Source organism: Rattus norvegicus, chromosome 8, assembly GCF_021556685.1.
Source record: "Rattus norvegicus strain SHRSP/BbbUtx chromosome 8, alternate assembly SHRSP_T2T, whole genome shotgun sequence".
Classification (NCBI taxonomy): Eukaryota; Metazoa; Chordata; class Mammalia; order Rodentia; family Muridae; genus Rattus; species Rattus norvegicus.
Window position 1 is genome coordinate 94,412,879 of NC_141541.1, and position 20,699 is coordinate 94,433,577.

The 20,699-nt window shown below is 40.1% G+C and overlaps 1 protein-coding gene across 5 annotated transcripts in view; it reads right to left on the minus strand.

The window, feature by feature from the left end:
- Positions 1-493: 493 nt before the first annotated feature.
- Positions 494-20,699, minus strand: part of Ibtk (inhibitor of Bruton tyrosine kinase) — a 73,251-nt gene continuing 53,045 nt past the window's right edge. For all 5 annotated transcript variants that reach the window (XR_015626659.1, XR_015626658.1, XM_087562235.1 and 2 more), the window contains 4 exon segments: positions 14,279-14,425; positions 3,829-3,900; positions 3,303-3,435; positions 494-1,647 (listed from right to left, as the gene is read on the minus strand). Coding sequence is in view for 3 of the 5 variants with exons in the window: in XM_087562235.1 (XP_087418361.1) it covers positions 1,516-1,647; positions 3,303-3,435; positions 3,829-3,900; positions 14,279-14,425 (484 nt within the window). In the remaining 2 variants the exon portion in view is untranslated.

Below are 20,699 nucleotides of genomic sequence, written 5' to 3' on the forward strand. Positions count from 1 at the left end.
TAAAAGAGACCATACAGGAGAAGCGATCTGGCCATGGATTATAAAGGAAGAACAAGAGCCCCATGCTCTGTCAGCCCCAGCACACCCTCAGGCCCTTCATTGCCACAGAATTCCTGAGGGCTCTTCCCAGACAGAATGGAGGATCAGAAGAAAACCACCCTTTACAATGTCTTCAGAGTATCAACCCCGACAAGCCAAGGACTTTGGAAAGCTTCTTTACTGACATCACAAAGGCATCATAAAATTCATTTTTCTTAAATTACTCATATATATAAAATAAAATTTTATATCCTATAAATGGGATTTTTAGCCGAGTAAAAATATATATTTATATAATTTATATATTTATATATATATATATTATATATGCACACACACACATACACAACTGATCATGAGTGTGGCTCTGAGGGGAAATAATTGCAGATAGCTGGAAATTGTGGATAGCACTAGTGTCAATCTACACATGGAGTCAAACACACACACATGAAAGTGAAGTGGATCAACATTACTTTTATTGCACGTCTGCTCACATGGCTGCTGCTTGTGGGTGGAACTGAGCTAAAACACCGAGTTAGTTACTTCCAACCAATTTCCCCTTAGTTGAAGTCAGGCAGGAACTGTCGACTTATCTCTGGCCGGGATTCTTTCCCAGGCCTTCAGCATTAGCTTTCTCATGGTCTACACACCGAAGCACACATTTTAAAATGGTTTTTCTTTTAATTTTAAACATTCAAAACCAAACAGTATACTATAAAGAAAATAACCAAAATTTCCATGTATACATATAATCCAGGCTCACAGAAATTCTGATTATACATACTAAAAAGTAATTATAAACAACCACTCTGATAAACTATTCAGCAATCTTATGCTTTATTTTAGAGAAACTTAACACCTTAAGACACTGAATCTTTCACAAGTAGGTCTGTCCTCTCTTACTACCTTCCCACCCAACCAAAAAAAAGATCTATGAATCCAAATCTCCCACAGAAGCTATGATCATAGACTGTCCAGCAACTGTAGAGAGGCCTAAGAACAGTCCAGTGAAAAAGCAACAAGAGAGACATCTACTCAGGCAAACGGAACATTCTGGCCATCAGTGAATCAGCAGTAATGATTGAGGCTCCGCTTTAAGCTCATCAATGTCTTCTTTAAAAACACATGTGGCAAGCTCTTCTAAATCACCCATATTCTCAAGTGAAAAATTATTTTTAGTGAACTATTCCTAAGCTTTAATTTCACCCATATTTTCCTTAGGTAATTTAGAAGAAACAATCCAAGCAACCTTAGCCTAACATTTTTCCTGACACATTTACACATGACAGTCACTAAAATCACAATTCTGATAAATGTCTCATTAGTCATACAAACATTATAAACTACGGGAAGAAATCATATCCACTCTTGCTCTGACGGGAACACTGAGCTAACAAATCTTAAGAACGCTTGCACATGCATTTTCTTCATGTAGGCAGGGTAACCACAACTAGGAGCAGTGTCCTCTCCAGTGAGCTAGCACCCATGCTTGTTCCACATAGGCACTGCCACTGGTCCCTGTGGTGTCCTTTCAACGATGACAAACTCATCAGGGTTGCCAAATGCCTCATAGAAAACCAGCAAGTCCTGTATTGCATGTTCCTCAACCTGGGAGAAAAGAAGAAAAGATTTGCCTCATTTTAAAGTGGAACAGATTAGCAGGGTACAGTAGTGGTCTTCTGGCTTCTTTTGGAGCGAATGAAATGTCGCACAGACACACAAAACTGCAAAAGTGAATCAGAAACCCTTGGCCTTGTTAGAAACCTCAAGCCTGAGCTAGAATAATCAGATACCCGTTCTCACTTAGCCTAACACTTTTCCTGACCCATTTACACATTTGAATCTCTTCCTAAAATTTTTATGTGCATGTGTGTGTGTGAGTATATGACTGTGCATCACATGTGTCCAATGTCCTTGGAGGCCAGAAGAAAATTTCTGAATTCCTAGTAATCAAGATAGAGGTGGTTGTGAGGCAACTAATATTAGTGTTAAAAACTAAACCCAGGTCCTGTGGAAGGGAAATACGTGCTCTAAGTTGCTGAGGCATCTGCCAGCCCTTGATTTGAGTCTTACGCTTCAGGGAAGAGAAACTGCATGAAGTGCTGGGTCCATTCCTGCTGGCAGTTTTATCCATGAGGTAGGTGTTTCCTGCCACTGCACTAGCCTCTACATCCTGCGTTTGCACTCTCCAGTGTTAGAAGGCTGGTCTCTGCTGCATCTGCATTCTTTCAGATGTCTGTGAAATCTTCCACCTCTTAAATAAGCTCACCTTTCCATAAGACAAAGAAGGTCTCTGTTGTCTACAATCTAGGAGCTGAAGTAGAAGCTGAGAACAGCAGGAACCATCATCAAACTGTTTGACTGGCTACATTTCAAACATCAAAGAGGACATAGCATTGCCAATACTGAAAATAGAACCCTGATCACAATTTGCTAGTTCAAATTAATTATCCTGAGTGTCAATTAATTACTTTAGTTAATGGATGGTTCAGTCTAGTTTTACATGCATTTGAATTTTACTCCAGCAGACCTAATCAGTTGCTCAAGGTCAATCAATTAAATTAAATAAATACAATTTTCTACAGACCTATGAATGAGCTGGGTGTGGTAATCACACCAATAATATGTAGGGGCAGTGCTGATGCTAAGATCCTGTTCCCCAATTGGTTCTTGATCTGTCATAAAGAAGCCAAGTGCCATTTGCTGGGTAGAAGGAATAGGTGGGACTTCTGGGTCCCTGAAGGCAAACTGACAGATCCAAGGAGAGAAGAGATAAGAGTTCACCATGCTTCTGAGGGAGAAAAGGTGACCAGTCATGTGGGATCGTGGGCACAGCGGTGGCCTACAGCCGCCCCTACAGGCAGAAGACGGAAGGTGTTCGGCTGGGAGCAGAACTAAGCACCTAAGGCTGAGGGCAGGTGGGAGCTGTGGAGCTAAGAGTACTGACAAGGCCACTCCTACAGGCGGGAGGGAAGCAGTGCCCAGCAACTGGCCACAAGGCAAGTTGAATTTGTTTTCATCCTTGGATCCAACATTCTCTGGGTGGGGTCTGGTAGCACAATCCATTCCCAGAGCTCAGGCAGGGTAGCAAAGTTACATGGGACAATAAAACATTTGGAAGGCAGAGGCAGGAAGAGTGCCATGAGTTAGAGGCCAGCCTGGCCTACAGCATTAGACACTGCCTCAGAAAACCAAATGACAGAAACTCCTAACGACCTAGGGTTGAAATGTAGCACAGGTCTCACTCTAAGTATGTCATTTACCTGAATGAGAGCCAAGGGTTTCTCTCGGCTTCTGATGAGGGCAGCTTCCTGTTGCCGCTCTTCTTCTACAATGGATGCGAACGTGACTGGAGCAACTGCGGGAGATGCCGCCAGTGAGGAGGACAGCCAGGGACTGTAAGAATAACAATAATTACTTTTATTCATGTCTGACAGGTTTGCATGTAAAATTTCCTATGAAATATTACTTTGCAATGCTGCTCCCCTGCCCAGGGACTATCACATAATGCACCAAGGAAGCTCTGCAGAAATTAGGAAATGGTGAGGTGCGAACACAGAAAGGAGAATTCTCATTTCACTTAAGGAAGTATTGCAGGTACAATTTTAGAAAATTCCAAAAAGTTAAAGTGGAGTGTAACAGATGATATAATTAACTCTTAATTTAGGAAAGAGAATATTCAAAAAATACATTCGAGTAATTTCAACTACACAATCATCCACTTCTTAATATACATTTGTGTCTATGTGAAGCTCAGGATGAGGCCCACGGGTAATCAATTAAGCTTACTTGGGACTGTCTACAAGTGGAAAATCAGAGACATGATTGCTTTCTAGTCCTGGAGTTCCATGAGGTGAACATCTGTAAAACAAATTCCAAACATCAGGATTAAGGATTCAGCAATATAAGTAAAACTTCTTACTAATAGATACAGCAGAACCGTGAGCTCCTGACTCGGGAGACAGATTACTGTGTGCAGTCAGGCCTGGCCTAGCCTAAGAAGTACAACCAAACAAAGAAATCTACAGAGATGTGAACGACACAGGGAAAGCATAAGAAGCAGTCCTTTTCTAATGATGTTCATGTAACACTCATTATGTATGGTAATCAGGCATATATAAGAAGTACAAAGGCCTGTGTGATAACCACTCACATTCTGTGGGCAACTAACATACTGTAATATGATCCAGATGACAGACAGAATAGACTAGAATATGGGATCCGTTATGAGTTCCTGATCTAGAACCAGAAGTTCAAATAAAACCTTCCTTCTGTAAACTGCAATGGTTGTGGCATTTTGTCACAGAAATATAAACGTAACATACATAGTAAGTCTGTCCTTTTAATGTGTTTTAACACCATAGCAAGCCTCTGGTATCTAGCCCTGGTTTATAAGACCTTCTCAAAGGACTTAACCAAGGGAAATTATGTTTGGTCTCCATCCAAGTTAATCCTAGCAGAATACAGAGTATTTTCATTCATGTCACACCTTTGTCTTACAGGTTAAGAGTCCACGAAGGCAGAGTGGGGGCAGCATGCTCAGTGGCTGCAACAGCAAGCTAAGAGCTCACGACATCTTCTATCACAAACAGAAAGCTGAAAAAGTGCACTGGAAATGGCCAACATCTCTCTCAAAGTTTGCCTCCAGTGACACACTTCCTCCAGCAAAGACAAACTTCAAAAGCCTCCCCAAACAGTATTCACGAGGGGACCAAGTATTCAAATGCCAAGTCTATTGGGGAAAGCTCATCAAATATCACACTTCAGATGCTGAAAATTATCAGGTAGTTCTGGGAACCAACTGAAACCAACTGATCAGAACTTTCAACAACGCACAAATCCTGTACAACTGACGACCACTTGGTTGTTAGATGTGTCCAGTAAGTCAGTAGTTACTGATTATTAAAGAGGAATAAAGCTTAGGTGTAATCAAAGTACACCATAGCTATATACAGAAACATCATAAAGAAACCTGCTATTTTCCACAATTACTAGTAGCTAATAAAGGATTGAAAAATGGTATGTTACAGACTAACAAAACTAAACTGACAGTCTGAGGAGGTCTCAAACCCAGGGTCTACTGAATCAATGCAAACTAAAGCTTTTAAAAAAGACTATTCTGTTTTCGGAAGGCCTGTGCTACATGGAATTAGAAAGCAGCCTCAGTAGGTTCGTATGACCCTACTTCATGGATGCTGACACTCAAGACCGGCTTCCGTGTTACACAGAAACATCACTCTGGGGTTGGAGATTAGCACAATGGAGAGCTTGTCTCCAAAAATTCTTTAAATGGCAAAATACATTGTAAAAAATCTGTTTTATAAAATTATAATCCCACAACTCTTTCCACTAATAATTTTTAATGGATAATTATATAAATCATTTCTTTTCTTTATCCAAACAACTGGAAGTCATCAAAATTTCATCATAAAGTATAGGACAGCCACTAAATAAAATAACTAGAAATTTTTAAGAGTTCTAAACTTTCAAATAATATAAACTTATTAAGCTTCAGATTCTAAAAACAAAACCAGACATTCTAATACACAGCTTGTATACAATCTTCCAAAAAAGAAAAATATACCAAAACATTATATAAAATATTTTAAAGAATTTTGTTTAAACTGAAAAGTACTGTCAAATGCAGATGTTAAAAGAACGAAGCTACTTTTGCCTAGACAATATCTTTTAATTTGTAAGATTTTATACTAGCTTTATTTTAAAAATTTACATAAGATTAGAATTAATATAACCCTAAGAGTAATTTTTTCCAGAAACAGTTTTTCATGGTGACGAGAAACATAGCTCATGTTTCCCAGTCCAGAGCTACAGAGCTATTTAGGTGAAAGGAAAATGAAAAAACAGGCTAAAAGAGCTAAAAGAACGAGCACAAGTCCTTCCCTTCTGCATTTTAGCATCCCCTGATGATACTGCCTTTCTTTGTTGCCATTGCCCTGGGGGCAAAAAATTAATAGTAATCATTTTTTCAGTCATATTTTCGCCAATTGAGACAAAAGCACATGGTGTTTAGCTCTTCCTCAGCTGAGTCCTGACCCTTACACTCTAACCCCAGTGACCACCAGCATCCTGTCTCACTGCTTTTCGCCCACCTACTTCCCGTTTAGGCTGGCTTCCCTTTCTCCTAGTTTTCCATTTCTTCTTTTAAAATCCTCAGTCCACATTCCAAAGTCTGTGACAAGAAGGAGGACCAATAGGGCTGGAGAGATGGCTCAGCCGTTAAAGGCTAGGCTCACAACCAAATATATGAGAAGGAGGACCAATAGTGATGTGGCCTGTCCCTCTGCTATTCCATGACTGCACCCTAGAGCTCCTCGGGACAGTCATGGTGGCAGCAGTGGAGCTCCTGTTCTTCTGTGCATGCAGCACAGGACTTCCTCTGCACTGCGCCGACTGTCCTGTCACTCGGGCATGGCCATTTAATGTCTGTATACATATTCCACTTATTAATGCAAACTTCACATCCCTTATGGGCTGGGCCTGCATATTGTATTCTTCCATATGCCCAACGGAGGCCAATGCAACGCTGTGCTCCTCCAGGCACTCCATTAATGTGATGGATGTTTTGTTGCCTACAGGGCTTTGTATGCCTTTTTAAAAACCACATTTACTTGTGAATTACATGTTTTCTATGATTAAAGCATGAAAAACAATCTATGCCTTTCCTGTATCCTGATCAATGAGAGCCATCTATATAAAGATTAGTCTCCACTGCAAACATCAAGCTACTGAGACATGATCTTTCAACTCAGTCGTCCAAAGTCATAGGACAGCATATACTTCTCAGTTTAGTCCCAATGTGACAGCACACTCTAGTGACCAACTAGCAAACCACAGAGCCTTAAGATTTTCTTAGTTCCATGACCAACAGCAACTTAATGAAAAATTAAAATCCCAAAGTATACTGCTAGAATTTAAAAATATAAAATACTATAAAAATAAACTTAATTTTTATATTTTCAAGTTTGTGCATCAGAGACACCCAATATAATTCACTATAATCAAAGCAAATATTACCCGAAAAGGAGTTACAGTTGTGATTTATTTCTTCCTTCAGTCAATCACTAATTACTCATTATACGCCCATTTTAAGGAAGTGTATGCCATGCCTGGGTAAGAGAAACACCGTTCTTGCTGCAGAGATGCTGCACTCTTTCACGTGAGATGAAAACAGATGCAGCACCAGGACTGAGTGCCAGGTGTGGTCCTCACACCTTTAATCCCATCCCTGGGGGAAGGGGAGGCAGAAGCAGGTGGATTTCTGTGAATTTGAAACCAGCCGGGTTTACATAGCAAATTCTGGACCACCCAGAACTAAACAGTAAAATCCTGTTTCCAAACAAAACAAAACAAAACAAAACACAACAAAACAAACAAACAAACAAATAAAAACCCCAAAAGTCTCACTAGCAACAACTAGAAGCATGATACAGAAGCATGGCAGAAACATGTTGTGACCAGAACCGACTTATTAAAGGAAGTATGAGGACTCTAAAATACACAACTGAATAAACTCTGAGAAGTTGGAATAAAAGGATAAGGCGATAGAAAGAAAGAAGATTCTGAACAAAAAGTCAAAGACAATATAATACACGGATTATTTCCTAAGACAAAGGAGAAGAAGTTGACAAAAGTCAGGCTTTGTAGATCTTGAAGGCCATATTAAGAATTCTAGCTTTTATGCTAAAGGCGTAAGTCCTATATTTTAAAGAGAATACAACAGCTTGGTGCAGTGAAGCAAAGAAGACAACAAGGCACGGGGCCACTCTCATGACAGAGCAAAGGTGCAGAGGACATGGGAGGGGTGAGAGCCATGGTTGCAAGTTAGTCTATGTATTAAACACATCCCAATCCCAGTCTGTTACTGGGAAAACAGAGTAGCAAGCACTGCTTACGAAGGAATGACGAGCAGGACGAATGAGTCCTTTATGGAGTGTCTACAGTTGGGGTTTATGAGTTAATTATGTAAACAACTAGTCCTACCAAGAGGACCAGTACTCTGAAGCTCAGGATCACATATGAAGGTAATCTGTTGTATGTTATCTGATAACAAGACATGCTCATGATACAGACAGTGTAGAAAGTATAGAAAATAAAGTGAGAAAATCACCCACACTTGCACTTCTAGTATGAGCAGTCCCATCTCACGGCACCATTAATGTTAGCCAGACTGCTTTAGTTTAGTAATAGAGGAAAATCCAGAATGAAATCAAGTGGGAGCCGATGGCTTCTGTAGGATGTCTGACCCTGCAGTGCTGAGAGACTGGTGGGGCCATGATTAGAATAAACAAGGAAGAGAAGTGGGAAATCATTATTCTACCCACACACACTCTGAAGCCCAGGCTGCCATTCACAGCAATCCTCCCCCAGCCTTCAGTCAATAGAATGGCAGACCTGAGTTACTATACCTACAGGGAGGTTTTTTTTTTTTTTTTTTTTATTAACTTGAGTATTTCTTACATACATTTCGAGTGTTATTCCCTTTCCCGGTTTCCGGGCAAACATCCCCCTCCCCCCTCCCCTTCCTTATGGGTGTTACCCTCCCAACCCTCCACCCATTGCCGCCCTCCCCCCAACACTCTAGTTCACTGGGGGTTCAGTCTTAGCAGGACCCAGGGCTTCCCCTTCCACTGGTGCTCTTACTAGGATATTCATTGCTACCTATGAGGTCAGAGTCCAGGGTCAGTCCATGTATAGTCTTTAGGTAGTGGCTTAGTCCCTGGAAGCTCTGGTTGCTTGGCATTGTTGTACATATGGGGTCTCGAGCCCCTTCAAGCTCTTCCAGTTCTTTCTCTGATTCCTTCAACGGGAGTCCTATTCTCAGTTCAATGGTTTGCTGCTGACATTCGCCTCTGTGTTTGCTGTATTCTGGCTGTGTCTCTCAGGAGAGATCTACATCCGGCTCCTGTCGGTCTGCACTTCTTTGCTTCATCCATCTTGTCTAATTGGGTGGCTGTATATGTATGGGCCACATGTGGGGCAGGCTCTGAATGGGTGTTCCTTCAGTCTCTGTTTTAATCTTTGCCTCTCTATTCCTGCCAAGGGTATTCTTGTTCCCCTTTTAAAGAAGGAGTGAAGCATTCACATTTTGATCATCCGTCTTGAGTTTCATTTGTTCTAGGCATCTAGGGTAATTCAAGCATTTGGGCTAGTAGCCACTTATCAATGAGTGCATACCATATATGTCTTTCTGTGATTGGGTTAGCTCACTCAGGATGATATTTTCCAGTTCCAACCATTTGCCTACGAATTTCATAAAGTCATTGTTTTTGATAGCTGAGTAATATTCCATTGTGTAGATGTACCACATTTTCTGTATCCATTCCTCTGTTGACGGGCATCTGGGTTCTTTCCAGCTTCTGGCTATTATAAATAAGGCTGCAATGAATATAGTGGAGCACGTGTCTTTTTTATATGTTGGGGCATATTATATGCCCAAGAGAGGTATAGCTGGATCCTCAGGCAGTTCAATGTCCAATTTTCTGAGGAACCTCCAGACTGATTTCCAGAATGGTTGTACCAGTCTACAATCCCACCAACAATGGAGGAGTGTTCCTCTTTCTCAGCATCCTCGCCAGCATCTGCTGTCACCTGAGTTTTTGATCTTAGCCATTCTCACTGGTGTGAGGTGAAATCTCAGGGTTGTTTTGATTTGCATTTCCCTTGTGACTAAAGATGTTGAACATTTCTTTAGGTATTTCTCAGCCATTTGGCATTCCTCAGCTGTGAATTCTTTGTTTAGCTCTGAACCCCATTTTTTAATAGGGTTATTTGTCTCCCTGCAGTCTAACTTCTTGAGTTCTTTGTATATTTTGGATATAAGGCCTCTATCTGTTGTAGGATTGGTAAAGATCTTTTCCCAATCTGTTGGTTGCTGTTTTGTCCTAACCACAGTATCCTTTGCCTTACAGAAGCTTTGCAGTTTTATGAGATCCCATTTGTCGATTCTTGATCTTAGACCATAAGCATTGGTATTTTGTTCAGGAAATTTTTTCCAGTGCCCATGTGTTCCAGATGCTTCCCTAGTTTTTCTTCTATTAGTTTGAGTGTGTCTGGTTTGATGTGGAGGTTCTTGATCCACTTGGACTTAAGCTTTGTACAGGGTGATAAGCATGGATCGATCTGCATTCTTCTACATGTTGACCTCCAGTTGAACCAGCACCATTTGCTGAAAATGCTATCTTTTTTCCATTGGATGGTTTTGGCTCCTTTGTCAAAAATCAAGTGACCATAGGTGTGTGGGTTCATTTCTGGGTCTTCAATCCTATTCCATTGGTCTATCTGTCTGTCTCTGTACCAATACCATGCAGTTTTTATCACTATTGCTCTGTAATACTGCTTGAGTTCAGGGATAGTGATTCCCCCCAGAAGTCCTTTTATTGTTGAGGATAGTTTTAGCTATCCTGGGTTTTTTGTTATTCCAGATAAATTTGCAAATTGTTCTGTCTAACTCTTTGAAGAATTGGATTGGTATTTTGATGGGGATTGCATTGAATCTGTAGATCGCTTTTGGTAAAATGGCCATTTTTACTATATTAATCCTGCCAATCCATGAGCATGGGAGATCTTTCCATCTTCTGAGGTCTTCTTCAATTTCTCTCTTCAGTGTCTTGAAGTTCTTATTGTACAGATCTTTTACTTGCTTGGTTAAAGTCACACCGAGGTACTTTATATTATTTGGGTCTATTATGAAGGGTGTCGTTTCCCTAATTTCTTTCTCGGCTTGTTTCTCTTTTGTGTAGAGGAAGGCTACTGATTTATTTGAGTTAATTTTATACCCAGCCACTTTGCTGAAGTTGTTTATCAGCTTTAGTAGTTCTCTGGTGGAACTTTTGGAATCACTTAAATAAACTATCATATCATCTGCAAATAGTGGTATTTTGACTTCTTCTTTTCCGATCTGTATCCCCTTGACCTCTTTTTGTTGTCTGATTGCTCTGGCTAGAACTTCAAGAACTATATTGAATAAGTAGGGAGAGAGTGGGCAGCCTTGTCTAGTCCCTGATTTTAGTGGGATTGCTTCAAGTTTCTCTCCATTTAGTTTAATGTTAGCAACTGGTTTGCTGTATATGGCTTTTACTATGTTTAGGTATGGGCCTTGAATTCCTATTCTTTCCAGGACTTTTATCATGAAGGGGTGTTGGATTTTGTCAAATGCTTTCTCAGCATCTAATGAAATGATCATGTGGTTTTGTTCTTTCAGTTTGTTTATATAATGGATCACATTGATGGTTTTCCGTATATTAAACCATCCCTGCATGCCTGGGATGAAGCCTACTTGATCATGGTGGATGATTGTTTTGATGTGCTCTTGGATTAGGTTTGCCAGAATTTTATTGAGTATTTTTGCGTCGATATTCATAAGGGAAATTGGTCTGAAGTTCTCTTTCTTTGTTGGGTCTTTGTGTGGTTTAGGTATAAGAGTAATTGTGGCTTCATAGAAGGAATTCGGAAGTGATCCATCTGTTTCAATTTTGTAGAATAGTTTGGATAATATTGGTATGAGGTCTTCTATGAAGGTTTGATAGAATTCTGCACTAAACCCATCTGGACCTGGGCTCTTTTTGGTTGGGAGACCTTTAATGACTGCTTCTATCTCCTTAGGAGTTATGGGGTTGTTTAACTGGTTTATCTGTTCCTGATTTAACTTCGGTACCTGGTATCTGTCTAGGAAATTGTCCATTTCCTGTAGATTTTCAAGTTTTGTTGAATATAGGCTTTTATAGTAAGATCTGATGATTTTTTGAATTTCCTCTGAATCTGTAGTTATGTCTCCCTTTTCATTTCTGATTTTGTTAATTTGGACACACTCTCTGTGTCCTCTCGTTAGTCTGGCTAAGGGTTTATCTATCTTGTTGATTTTCTCAAAGAACCAACTTTTGGTTCTGTTGATTCTTTCTATGGTCCTTTTTGTTTCTACTTGGGTGATTTCAGCTCTGAGTTTGATTATTTCCTGCCTTCTACTCCTCCTGGGTGTATTTGCTTCTTTTTGTTCTAGAGCTTTTAGGTGTGCTGTCAAGCTGCTGACATATGCTATTTCCTGTTTCTTTCTGCAGGCACTCAGCGCTATGAGTTTTCCTCTTAGCACAGCTTTCATTGTGTCCCATAAGTTTGGGCATGTTGTACCTTCATTTTCATTAAATTCTAAAAAGTTTTTAATTTCTTTCTTTATTTCTTCCTTGACCAGGTTATCAGTGAGTAGAGCATTGTTCAGTTTCCACGTATATGTGGGCATTCTTCCCTTATTGTTATTGAAGACCAGTTTTAGGCCGTGGTGGTCCGATAGCACGCATGGGATTATTTCTATCTTTCTGTACCTGTTGAGGCCCGTTTTTTGACCAATTATATGGTCAATTTTGGAGAAAGTACCATGAGGAGCTGAGAAGAAGGTATATCCTTTTGCTTTAGGATAGAATGTTCTATAAATATCCGTTAAGTCCATTTGGCTCATGACTTCTCTTAGTCTGTCTACGTCTCTGTTTAATTTCTGTTTCCATGATCTGTCCATTGATGAGAGTGGGGTGTTGAAATCTCCCACTATTATTGTGTGAGGTGCAATGTGTGTTTTGAGCTTTAGTAAGGTTTCTTTTACGTATGTAGGTACCCTTGTATTTGGGGCATAGATATTTAGGATTGAGAGTTCATCTTGGTGGATTTTTTCTTTGATGAATATGAAGTGTCCTTCCTTATCTTTTTTGATGACTTTTAGTTGAAAATTGATTTTATTTGATATTAGAATGGCTACTCCAGCTTGCTTCTTCTGACCATTTGCTTGGAAAGTTGTTTTCCAGCCTTTCACTCTGAGGTAGTGTCTGTCTTTGTCTCTGAGGTGTGTTTCCTGTAGGCAGCAGAATGCAGGGTCCTCGTTGCGTATCCAGTTCCTACAGGGAGTTCTTAAAAAACAATTTATAGGGGTTGGGGATTTAGCTCAGTAGTAGAGCGCTTGCCTAGCTCCCTGGGTTCGGTCCCCAGCTCCGATAAAAAGAAAAGAAAAAAAATTTATAGGAAGGAAAAATGGAAATAAAGCATTTGTCATTCCATAAAACATTAATCTGGTCAAAACTGACTCCCCTCCCCCCCAACATTCTGGGAGGGTGTACATGTGAATCCAACCAACCTTCTTTTACTAGCCGTTTACTAATCAGGAAGGTTCATTTGCAAATACAATTGAAAAGTCAGGTGTAATAGCGCAGGCCTATAACCCTGTACTTGGGAGGTAAAGGCAGGAAGATCAGGAGTTCAAAGTTATCTTCACCTACACACATACTAAGTTTAAGGCCACCATGGAATTGGGATAGATATTTCTGCCATGGTGGCAGCCTGCCTTGGGAACTGGATGGGTAGAGAGATTGTTGCCAGGCTCAGAGAGAGTCCATCGCGGAGCGATATGGGATGGAGCAAAGCGGGTGAGAGGCTTTGCTGACTGAGATTAAGGTATCTATCAGATTATCTTGGGGCACCGCAGTGGTGAACCTAGCAGGATAAAAGACTGATTTATTTTTTATAATTTTACAACAACAGTACATACTTGTAATCTAGCTCATAGGCTAGAGGAGCCCAAGGTTAAGAACACCAGAGAAGTTCCAAGCTAGCCTGGGTTATGAGATCCTTACTCAAAAAACAAGAACTAACTAAAGAAAAGAACTGAAGTTAAAACCAGAAACACCCGAAGTTCAATAACAGGTACATGGAGCTGGGCTGCAGTAGATCAACACCAAGAGACAGCTTCAAGGAGTTAAGTGGTGCCAACTGCTGACACACAGCCACATAGATGAGTTCCAAAACAGATACAGTAGGAAAGGTCAGACTTTAGAACAGTATGCATCCTCCGTGCTTCCACTGACATGGAACTCTATACTACACCAGGTCTACGTTGTCAAACATCAGTGGGTAATGTAGGGAAAAGGGGTACGGGGAAGAGGCTCTGGGAGCAGTGATTATGTTCAGTCCTCTGAGGATGGGACCGTGTCATGGGTGTAGACGTATTCCAAAGCTCTGCACTGTGGCTTCAGCACACCATGTATTATACTCAAATATCCCCAAAACTGTTATCAAAGGAAGAATGAAGAGAGAGAAAGAGGAAACGCACTTGCTAATGTCTGCTAAAATGTACAAAACGCTATAGCATCTGCCTAGTACACGTTTAACATCATTTTAGAACAAGAAAACAGCACGGAGCATTTTAAAGTAGAAGCTGATGTAGGAGTTTTAAAGTTATTACCTTGCAACATTTAGGGCTGGAGAGTTTTCAGTTCCTTTAAAACAAACTTTTTTGACATGATCTCCTGAACCACGGCCAGGAACAGGTTTTTTTTCTTCTAGTAAAAAATTCCGGAATGAGCTGGATGAAGGAGAGTGTAGAGGTGCCCTGTAGCAGAAAGCAGAGATCATGTTATAACACATTGTAAAGGGGCATACTAAGGGACAATATACAGTATAAAACTATCAGAAAATGAAACAATTTAAAACTTTATTGATCTCATAGATTTTTAAACAAAAACATTTAAAAAACCGGTTTCACACGTTTTTCTGTTTTTATCATGTAATTGTCTATTCCAACAGAGTTTCAGTATGCATGGTTGAACAGGACATGGTATACTAATTTTTTGTCAACTTGATATGAGCTAAGGTTATTTTCAAAGAGAGAGCCTCAACTGACAAAATGTCCCCATTGGGCAGGCCCACAGGAAAATCTGTGAGGCGCTTTCTTGATTGATAACTGACCAGGGTCCAGCCCACTGCTGGCACTGGGCAGGTTAACTCAGGGGCTACGGCAACTTTCCTCTGTTGCCTTTACTTCAAATCTTGCCTCCTTTACTCAGTGATAGACTGAGGCCTGGGACATGTAGGCCAAACAAACCCTGTCCTCCCTAAGATGGCTCTGGTCATTGCTTTAACACAGCAAAAGAAAAGCAACACAAATAAAGCACATGGAAACACTCCCATTAAATGGCTACTCAAAGCGTATGCAGAAAACCAGGAAGCGAGTGTCTTAGTTAGGGTTTACTGCGGTGAACAGACACCATGCCCAAGGCAACATTATGAGGGCAACATTTAATTGGAGCTGGTTGGAGCCGGCTTACAGGTTCACTGTCATATAGGCAGGAGCAGGACAGCATCCAGGCAGACACGGTATAGGAGGAGCTGGGAGTTCTCTCCATCTTCATCTGAAGGCTGCTAGGAGAAGACTGGCTTCCAGGCAGCTAGGACAAGGGTCTTAAATCCCATACCCACAGTGACACACCTAACTCCAACAAGGCCACACCCTCTAACAGTGCCCCTCCCTGGGCCAAGCATATGTAAACCATCACAGGGGGATACATAAAAATGTTTACAATGACTTAATTACCAGTTTTGAATGTGATAGTAGAAGCTTGTTGAGTTAGAATCAACAAAGAAAATTATGCCATAAAAAAAAGGAATTAAGAGATAGCAAGGCTGGAGATAATCTTTAGATGTTAAAATTAGCAACAATACTAAAATGGCTATTACAGTTATGCAACAAATAAAAATATGTATGTTTGGGATGTGTGCTGCTTAACGCTCTGTCAACTCAACACAAACTAGAGATCCTTGGAGAGAGACTTTTAATTGAGCAAATGCCTCTGTAAGACTAGCCTATATGAAAGTCTCATCCACTTCACTGAGTAATGACTGATGTGGGAGGGTGCAGCCCACTGTGGGTGGTGCCAACCCTGGCCCCCATGACGCATGATTCCTCCATGGCTTCTGCTTCTGTTCCTGTCTTAAGGATTTCCCTCAATGAAAGACTGTGATGTGGAATTTTAAGAAGAAATAAACCTTTTCTTCTCCAAATAGCTTTCGGTCATGGTGTTTTATCACAGCAACAGAAACCCTAACTCTAAAGGGAAACACAGGAGGGGTGGGTGGGGGTAGAGTAGGTGTGGACTGAGAGGGGGGAAGGAAGGGGATGTGAGAGACTAATGCAAGATATGAGAAGAATGAAGATATGAGAGAATAATAATACAAAAAGAAACCTTAACTTATGAAGAATTACATGACATATAAATAACTCAATATTATTGAGTAAAAGAAATGGGAAGAATAACAAGGCATTTCAGAGTTGAAACACAGTGTTTTAGAGTAGTTTTCTTGGACGGCCTTCCAGACTGAAAGTCAGTAAAGGAGATGAGTGAACTGGAACATGGAGAACAGACACATGATGGGCACTGATGTAAGTCAGTCTGTTAGGTATGAGACACTAAATGACCAACATATACAACTAGAGAACCAGAAGCAGCAAGGCAATAAAGATAAGACTGTAAATCAGACAATGGCCGGGGTTGGGGATTTAGCTCAGCGGTAGAGCGCTTGCCTAGCAAGCACAAGGCCCTGGGTTTGGTCCCCAGCTCCGGAAAGAAAGAAAAAAAAAAAAAAAAATCAGACAATGGCCAGAATCTCTCCACAACTGACAAGAGACATAAATTTAAGATTTAAAAATGTCAGCAACCGGGCTGCAGAGATGGCTCAGTGGTTAAGAGCACTGACTGCTCTTCCAGAGGTCCTGAGTTCAATTCCCAGCAACCACATGGTGGCTCACAGCCATCTGTAATTGGATCCAATGCCCTCTTCTGGTGTGTCTGAAGACAGCGACAGTGTACTTACATACATACAATAAATAAATTAAAAAAAAAAAAAAGTCAGCAACCTCCAAAGACAAATGCAAAGAAAGACACCCCTAGACAAACTAAAAAGTTTACTTCAAAGATAAAAGAAAAAAGTTGGGCTCAGTACACTTAGCTCAGTGGTATATCTCGCCTAGCACGCAAGAGGCCTGAGCTTGATGCCAAGACCAGAAAACGAGTGGGGAGGGGGGCTTGAAAGGAGACAGAGGAATATATCATAATATGAGAATATAGTGAGGGTTTTGTTGTTGTTGTTTTTCAGAAACAAGGGAGACTAGAAAGTAGTAAAAAGAAATCATTAACACACCAAGAAAAAGAAACACGTCAGTCTAGCCTACATCTCCAAGTGAAGCTTTGAAGGCATTAACAGGCCTTGGCTGTGTTCGATGGGAGCCAAAGGCACCCAGCCAGGATCCCTGAATCAGACAGTAAACGCTAAAGCTGCTTTGGAGGGAACAATGCATCGTGGGACTACAGATAATACAGTGCACCCCAGGAATTACAAAGGTAATGAGGAACCCAATGGAGAAAGTGTGACGATTTACATGATCTTATGGGCAAATATACTTAGAACAATTTTGTAACCAAAGAAAAAGTGCTCATATACCGAAAAGAGATAAACCTAGAGAACAAGCTAAGTGCAAAAAGCCAGAAAATGCACCTAATTTTCAATTCTATTGAAATTACATATTATATTCTAATTACATATATTCTAACTGCATTGCATTCTAGAATAATTAAAACTCATCTACCAGCTACAAAGGAAATTACCAGTCACTGGCTCTGGGCCAAGAGGGGACAACAATTAAAGAGACTATCCAGTGAGAATATTCCAAGAGGACAGTAATATCCAGTAATTTACTTCAATACTGACTGGCACTCCTCATGTTGGTTCAGCAGAGACAAGAGGGCACACAGGCCTGAGAGAGTAGCGAGTCTAGTCAGACCCACATTCACTTCTAGCAGCCTGTCCCCGCCATCAGAAGACCATTTCCACATTTAAGGTCACTTATTCTAAGTAAAATCTCAAGCAGTAGGAGACAAAACGAAAGTCTTTACAAATCTGTATCAGAGCCACTGACTATGAAAGCATCTGTGTAGAAGACCCGTCTGGAAGAACCACCGAGGGTTCCTCGGGGCCCTTATCTGAAGACAGGGATAGCACGATGGACAGAGACCACCACGGAGACCCTAACACTGCTGCAGATACTCCAGGCAGACAAGCAGCTCGCTTCTCTAAATACAGGAACACCAAACGGCTGACTAGGAAAGTACAGGCATCGGATTCACGGGTGAACTTAGAAATTCCCATGCGTAGTAAACAGCACACACCCTGCAAAGTCCTTTCCAGAGAAAAACAGTTCTTTGCTTAGGATAAAACTCCTTAAAAATAGTAACAGTTACAGAATATCTTAAACTCACACACTCATTAGCTGTGCACGGTAACCACCTGTAAAGCAGCCAATGCGGCAGGCACTCTAAGCAAGCCATGCCTTTCCAGTGGGTATGCCCACATTTAAAACCATGTCTCGTTTCCCACAATTTTACTTTCCGAAGTAGGACTCTGGATATTTTCTATCTTAAAAGCCACAGAAACTTTATGAAGCAATATCTGCAGACATTTATATCCACACAAAAATTAGTCAGGATTTTGTTCCTTAGCCTCAGCAAATTTAATGAATAAAATTTCTAGGTGAAAAAGGTTAAATAACTCCAATTATTTTACATAAGCTAGTTCAAAAGAATTACATTCAGACATCAGGCCAAACCACAAAGACCATACATTTTCCACAAGAAGTGAAAAATATATTTCTCCAAGTAAAACATTTGAAAATGAAATGTGCTCAGATCACACATATATTCAGTGTTTCACATCACTTTTATAATTCAACTGGCTCGAACTTCGCTCTAACGCAAAGCCCCAGGACATTTAGTACTTTCCATCACCACACTGAATGTAGTAGCCAGGGTCCAACCATACTTTGGGAAAGTATATGGAGTTAGCGCATGTGTATGTGAATAGACTAGTAAAAACGCTTCCACAACCACAGCTAATTTGTGCCTTAATTAACTGCACATTTGATATTAATATAAAGACAAATAAGAAAACATCTGCAAATGTAAATTTTCATTACATGATTCTACAGATAGTAAAATGTAACTACCTTAAAAAGAATTACCATCATAATACATTCTGCAGAGATAGCCTACAAATTAAAGTGCAAATTTTGAATTTTCTACTTTTCTAAACTAGAATATAATTTAAACTCTGCCAATTATTTTTCAATTAGTGTGTATACAGAATAGTGTCTCAGGGTAGTCACCGTACATTATACACACTTCCACTGCACATGTCGTGACTCAAAAATAAAACTATGGGGGCTGGGGATTTAGCTCAGTGGTAGAGCGCTTACCTAGGAAGCGCAAGGTCCTGGGTTCGGTCCCCAGCTCCGAAAAAAAAAAAAAAAAAAAAAGAACCAAAAAAATAAAAAATAAAACTATGTATTATGTTAACTAATGTTGTTGTACTTTTTAAACTGTGCTTTCTGTACACAACTAATGATTATAATATAAAAAGCAGCATATTATCTCTGTTTTTTTGTCTGAAGTTCAATTTGAACTTTAAATTTATACGGGAAAACTACTCAACAAATAATAATATTTATTTTAACTTGTATTTAATGTGCCTCGAAGCTCCTAAAAACCAATTAACTATTTTATATAATGTATTCTTTAAGTTTCTAAGAAATACTTTCTGGCCTGTGGCAATAAATTAAGATAAAATGCATATAACCTCTGCCTATTATAATCATACACTATGTGTATTACTCTACCTAGGTATCTGGATATATACACTTAAGAGTCATTTCAGTTTAGTGGTTAATGAGTACAAGAAGAGCAAACATGTATCCTGAAGGATCTCGCACACAGGTGGTTTTGGACGACAGCGCAGGGTGGAGCACGTGGGGTGCATACCTAAGGCCCTGGGGTCAAGCCCTAGCACAAAGGAAACATTTTTAAGATAAACATACTGAGTCTAAAGTAATAAAAGAACATTAACATAAACATTAATTTATTTTTAATCATTAATTAATTCAGATGCTGCTTCCATTTAGAAGTCAAAATAATCTGTATTTGGTCAGTTATGTAAATTGTCTTTTGAGATCTTAAGATATAAAATTAATCACTCATTTGTTTACTCATACGTTTTTCAGTTGTGTTTTTATAGAAAAGAATGCATAATAAATATCATTTTATATTTGATCATGGTGTAATTATTTTTCAAAGAAAATACCCTCATGTTTCTGTCAAACTTGATGACATTTTCTCCCTACACTCCTAGAATTCTCCTTAACAAGCAGCAGTCAATTCCCTTTGCATTTTAGGAACACAGCGCCGTCCACATGGAGCTGGGCTCACGCTGCTTACTAAGAAAAAGAGTTCACTAAATTTGAACATCAAAATCTGAGGTTTCAAATACTTACTATTTTTCCCTAAAATCCCATATAAAGTAAACAGAAAATAATCAGAATAAAGATGTTTCATCCACAGCTATTAAGACACAGCAGCCTGAGGTCTGCATGGCTTTGCCGTAAACAGCTACAGGGACAACCGGTGTGAGCTCACAGGAAGACAGAAATTACACTGACCAGACAGGAAGAACCCCGAGAGCTCCCGTCTGCTGAAGACATGCTAGAGACCAGACTGGTGTGGCTGCGGTGACAGCTGTCACCTACCTTAGCTCAAGGAAAACTTGAAATCATAAATCAAATGAAAAGCAGGAATAAGTTGTGCACCAAGTCTAAATTTGAAATAGGAAAATGTGAAAATCTATACCAAATGTGAACCAAGTACCAGCAGAAACCTCCTTATCCTGATCAGCTTCCAGAATGCCAGCACCTAAACACAGACCTTGTCAGTGGAAGCAGAAGTTGCTCATTAGAAAACTAAGACCTCTGGAGATGAGGAGAAAGACATCAAAGGGATCACCAACGC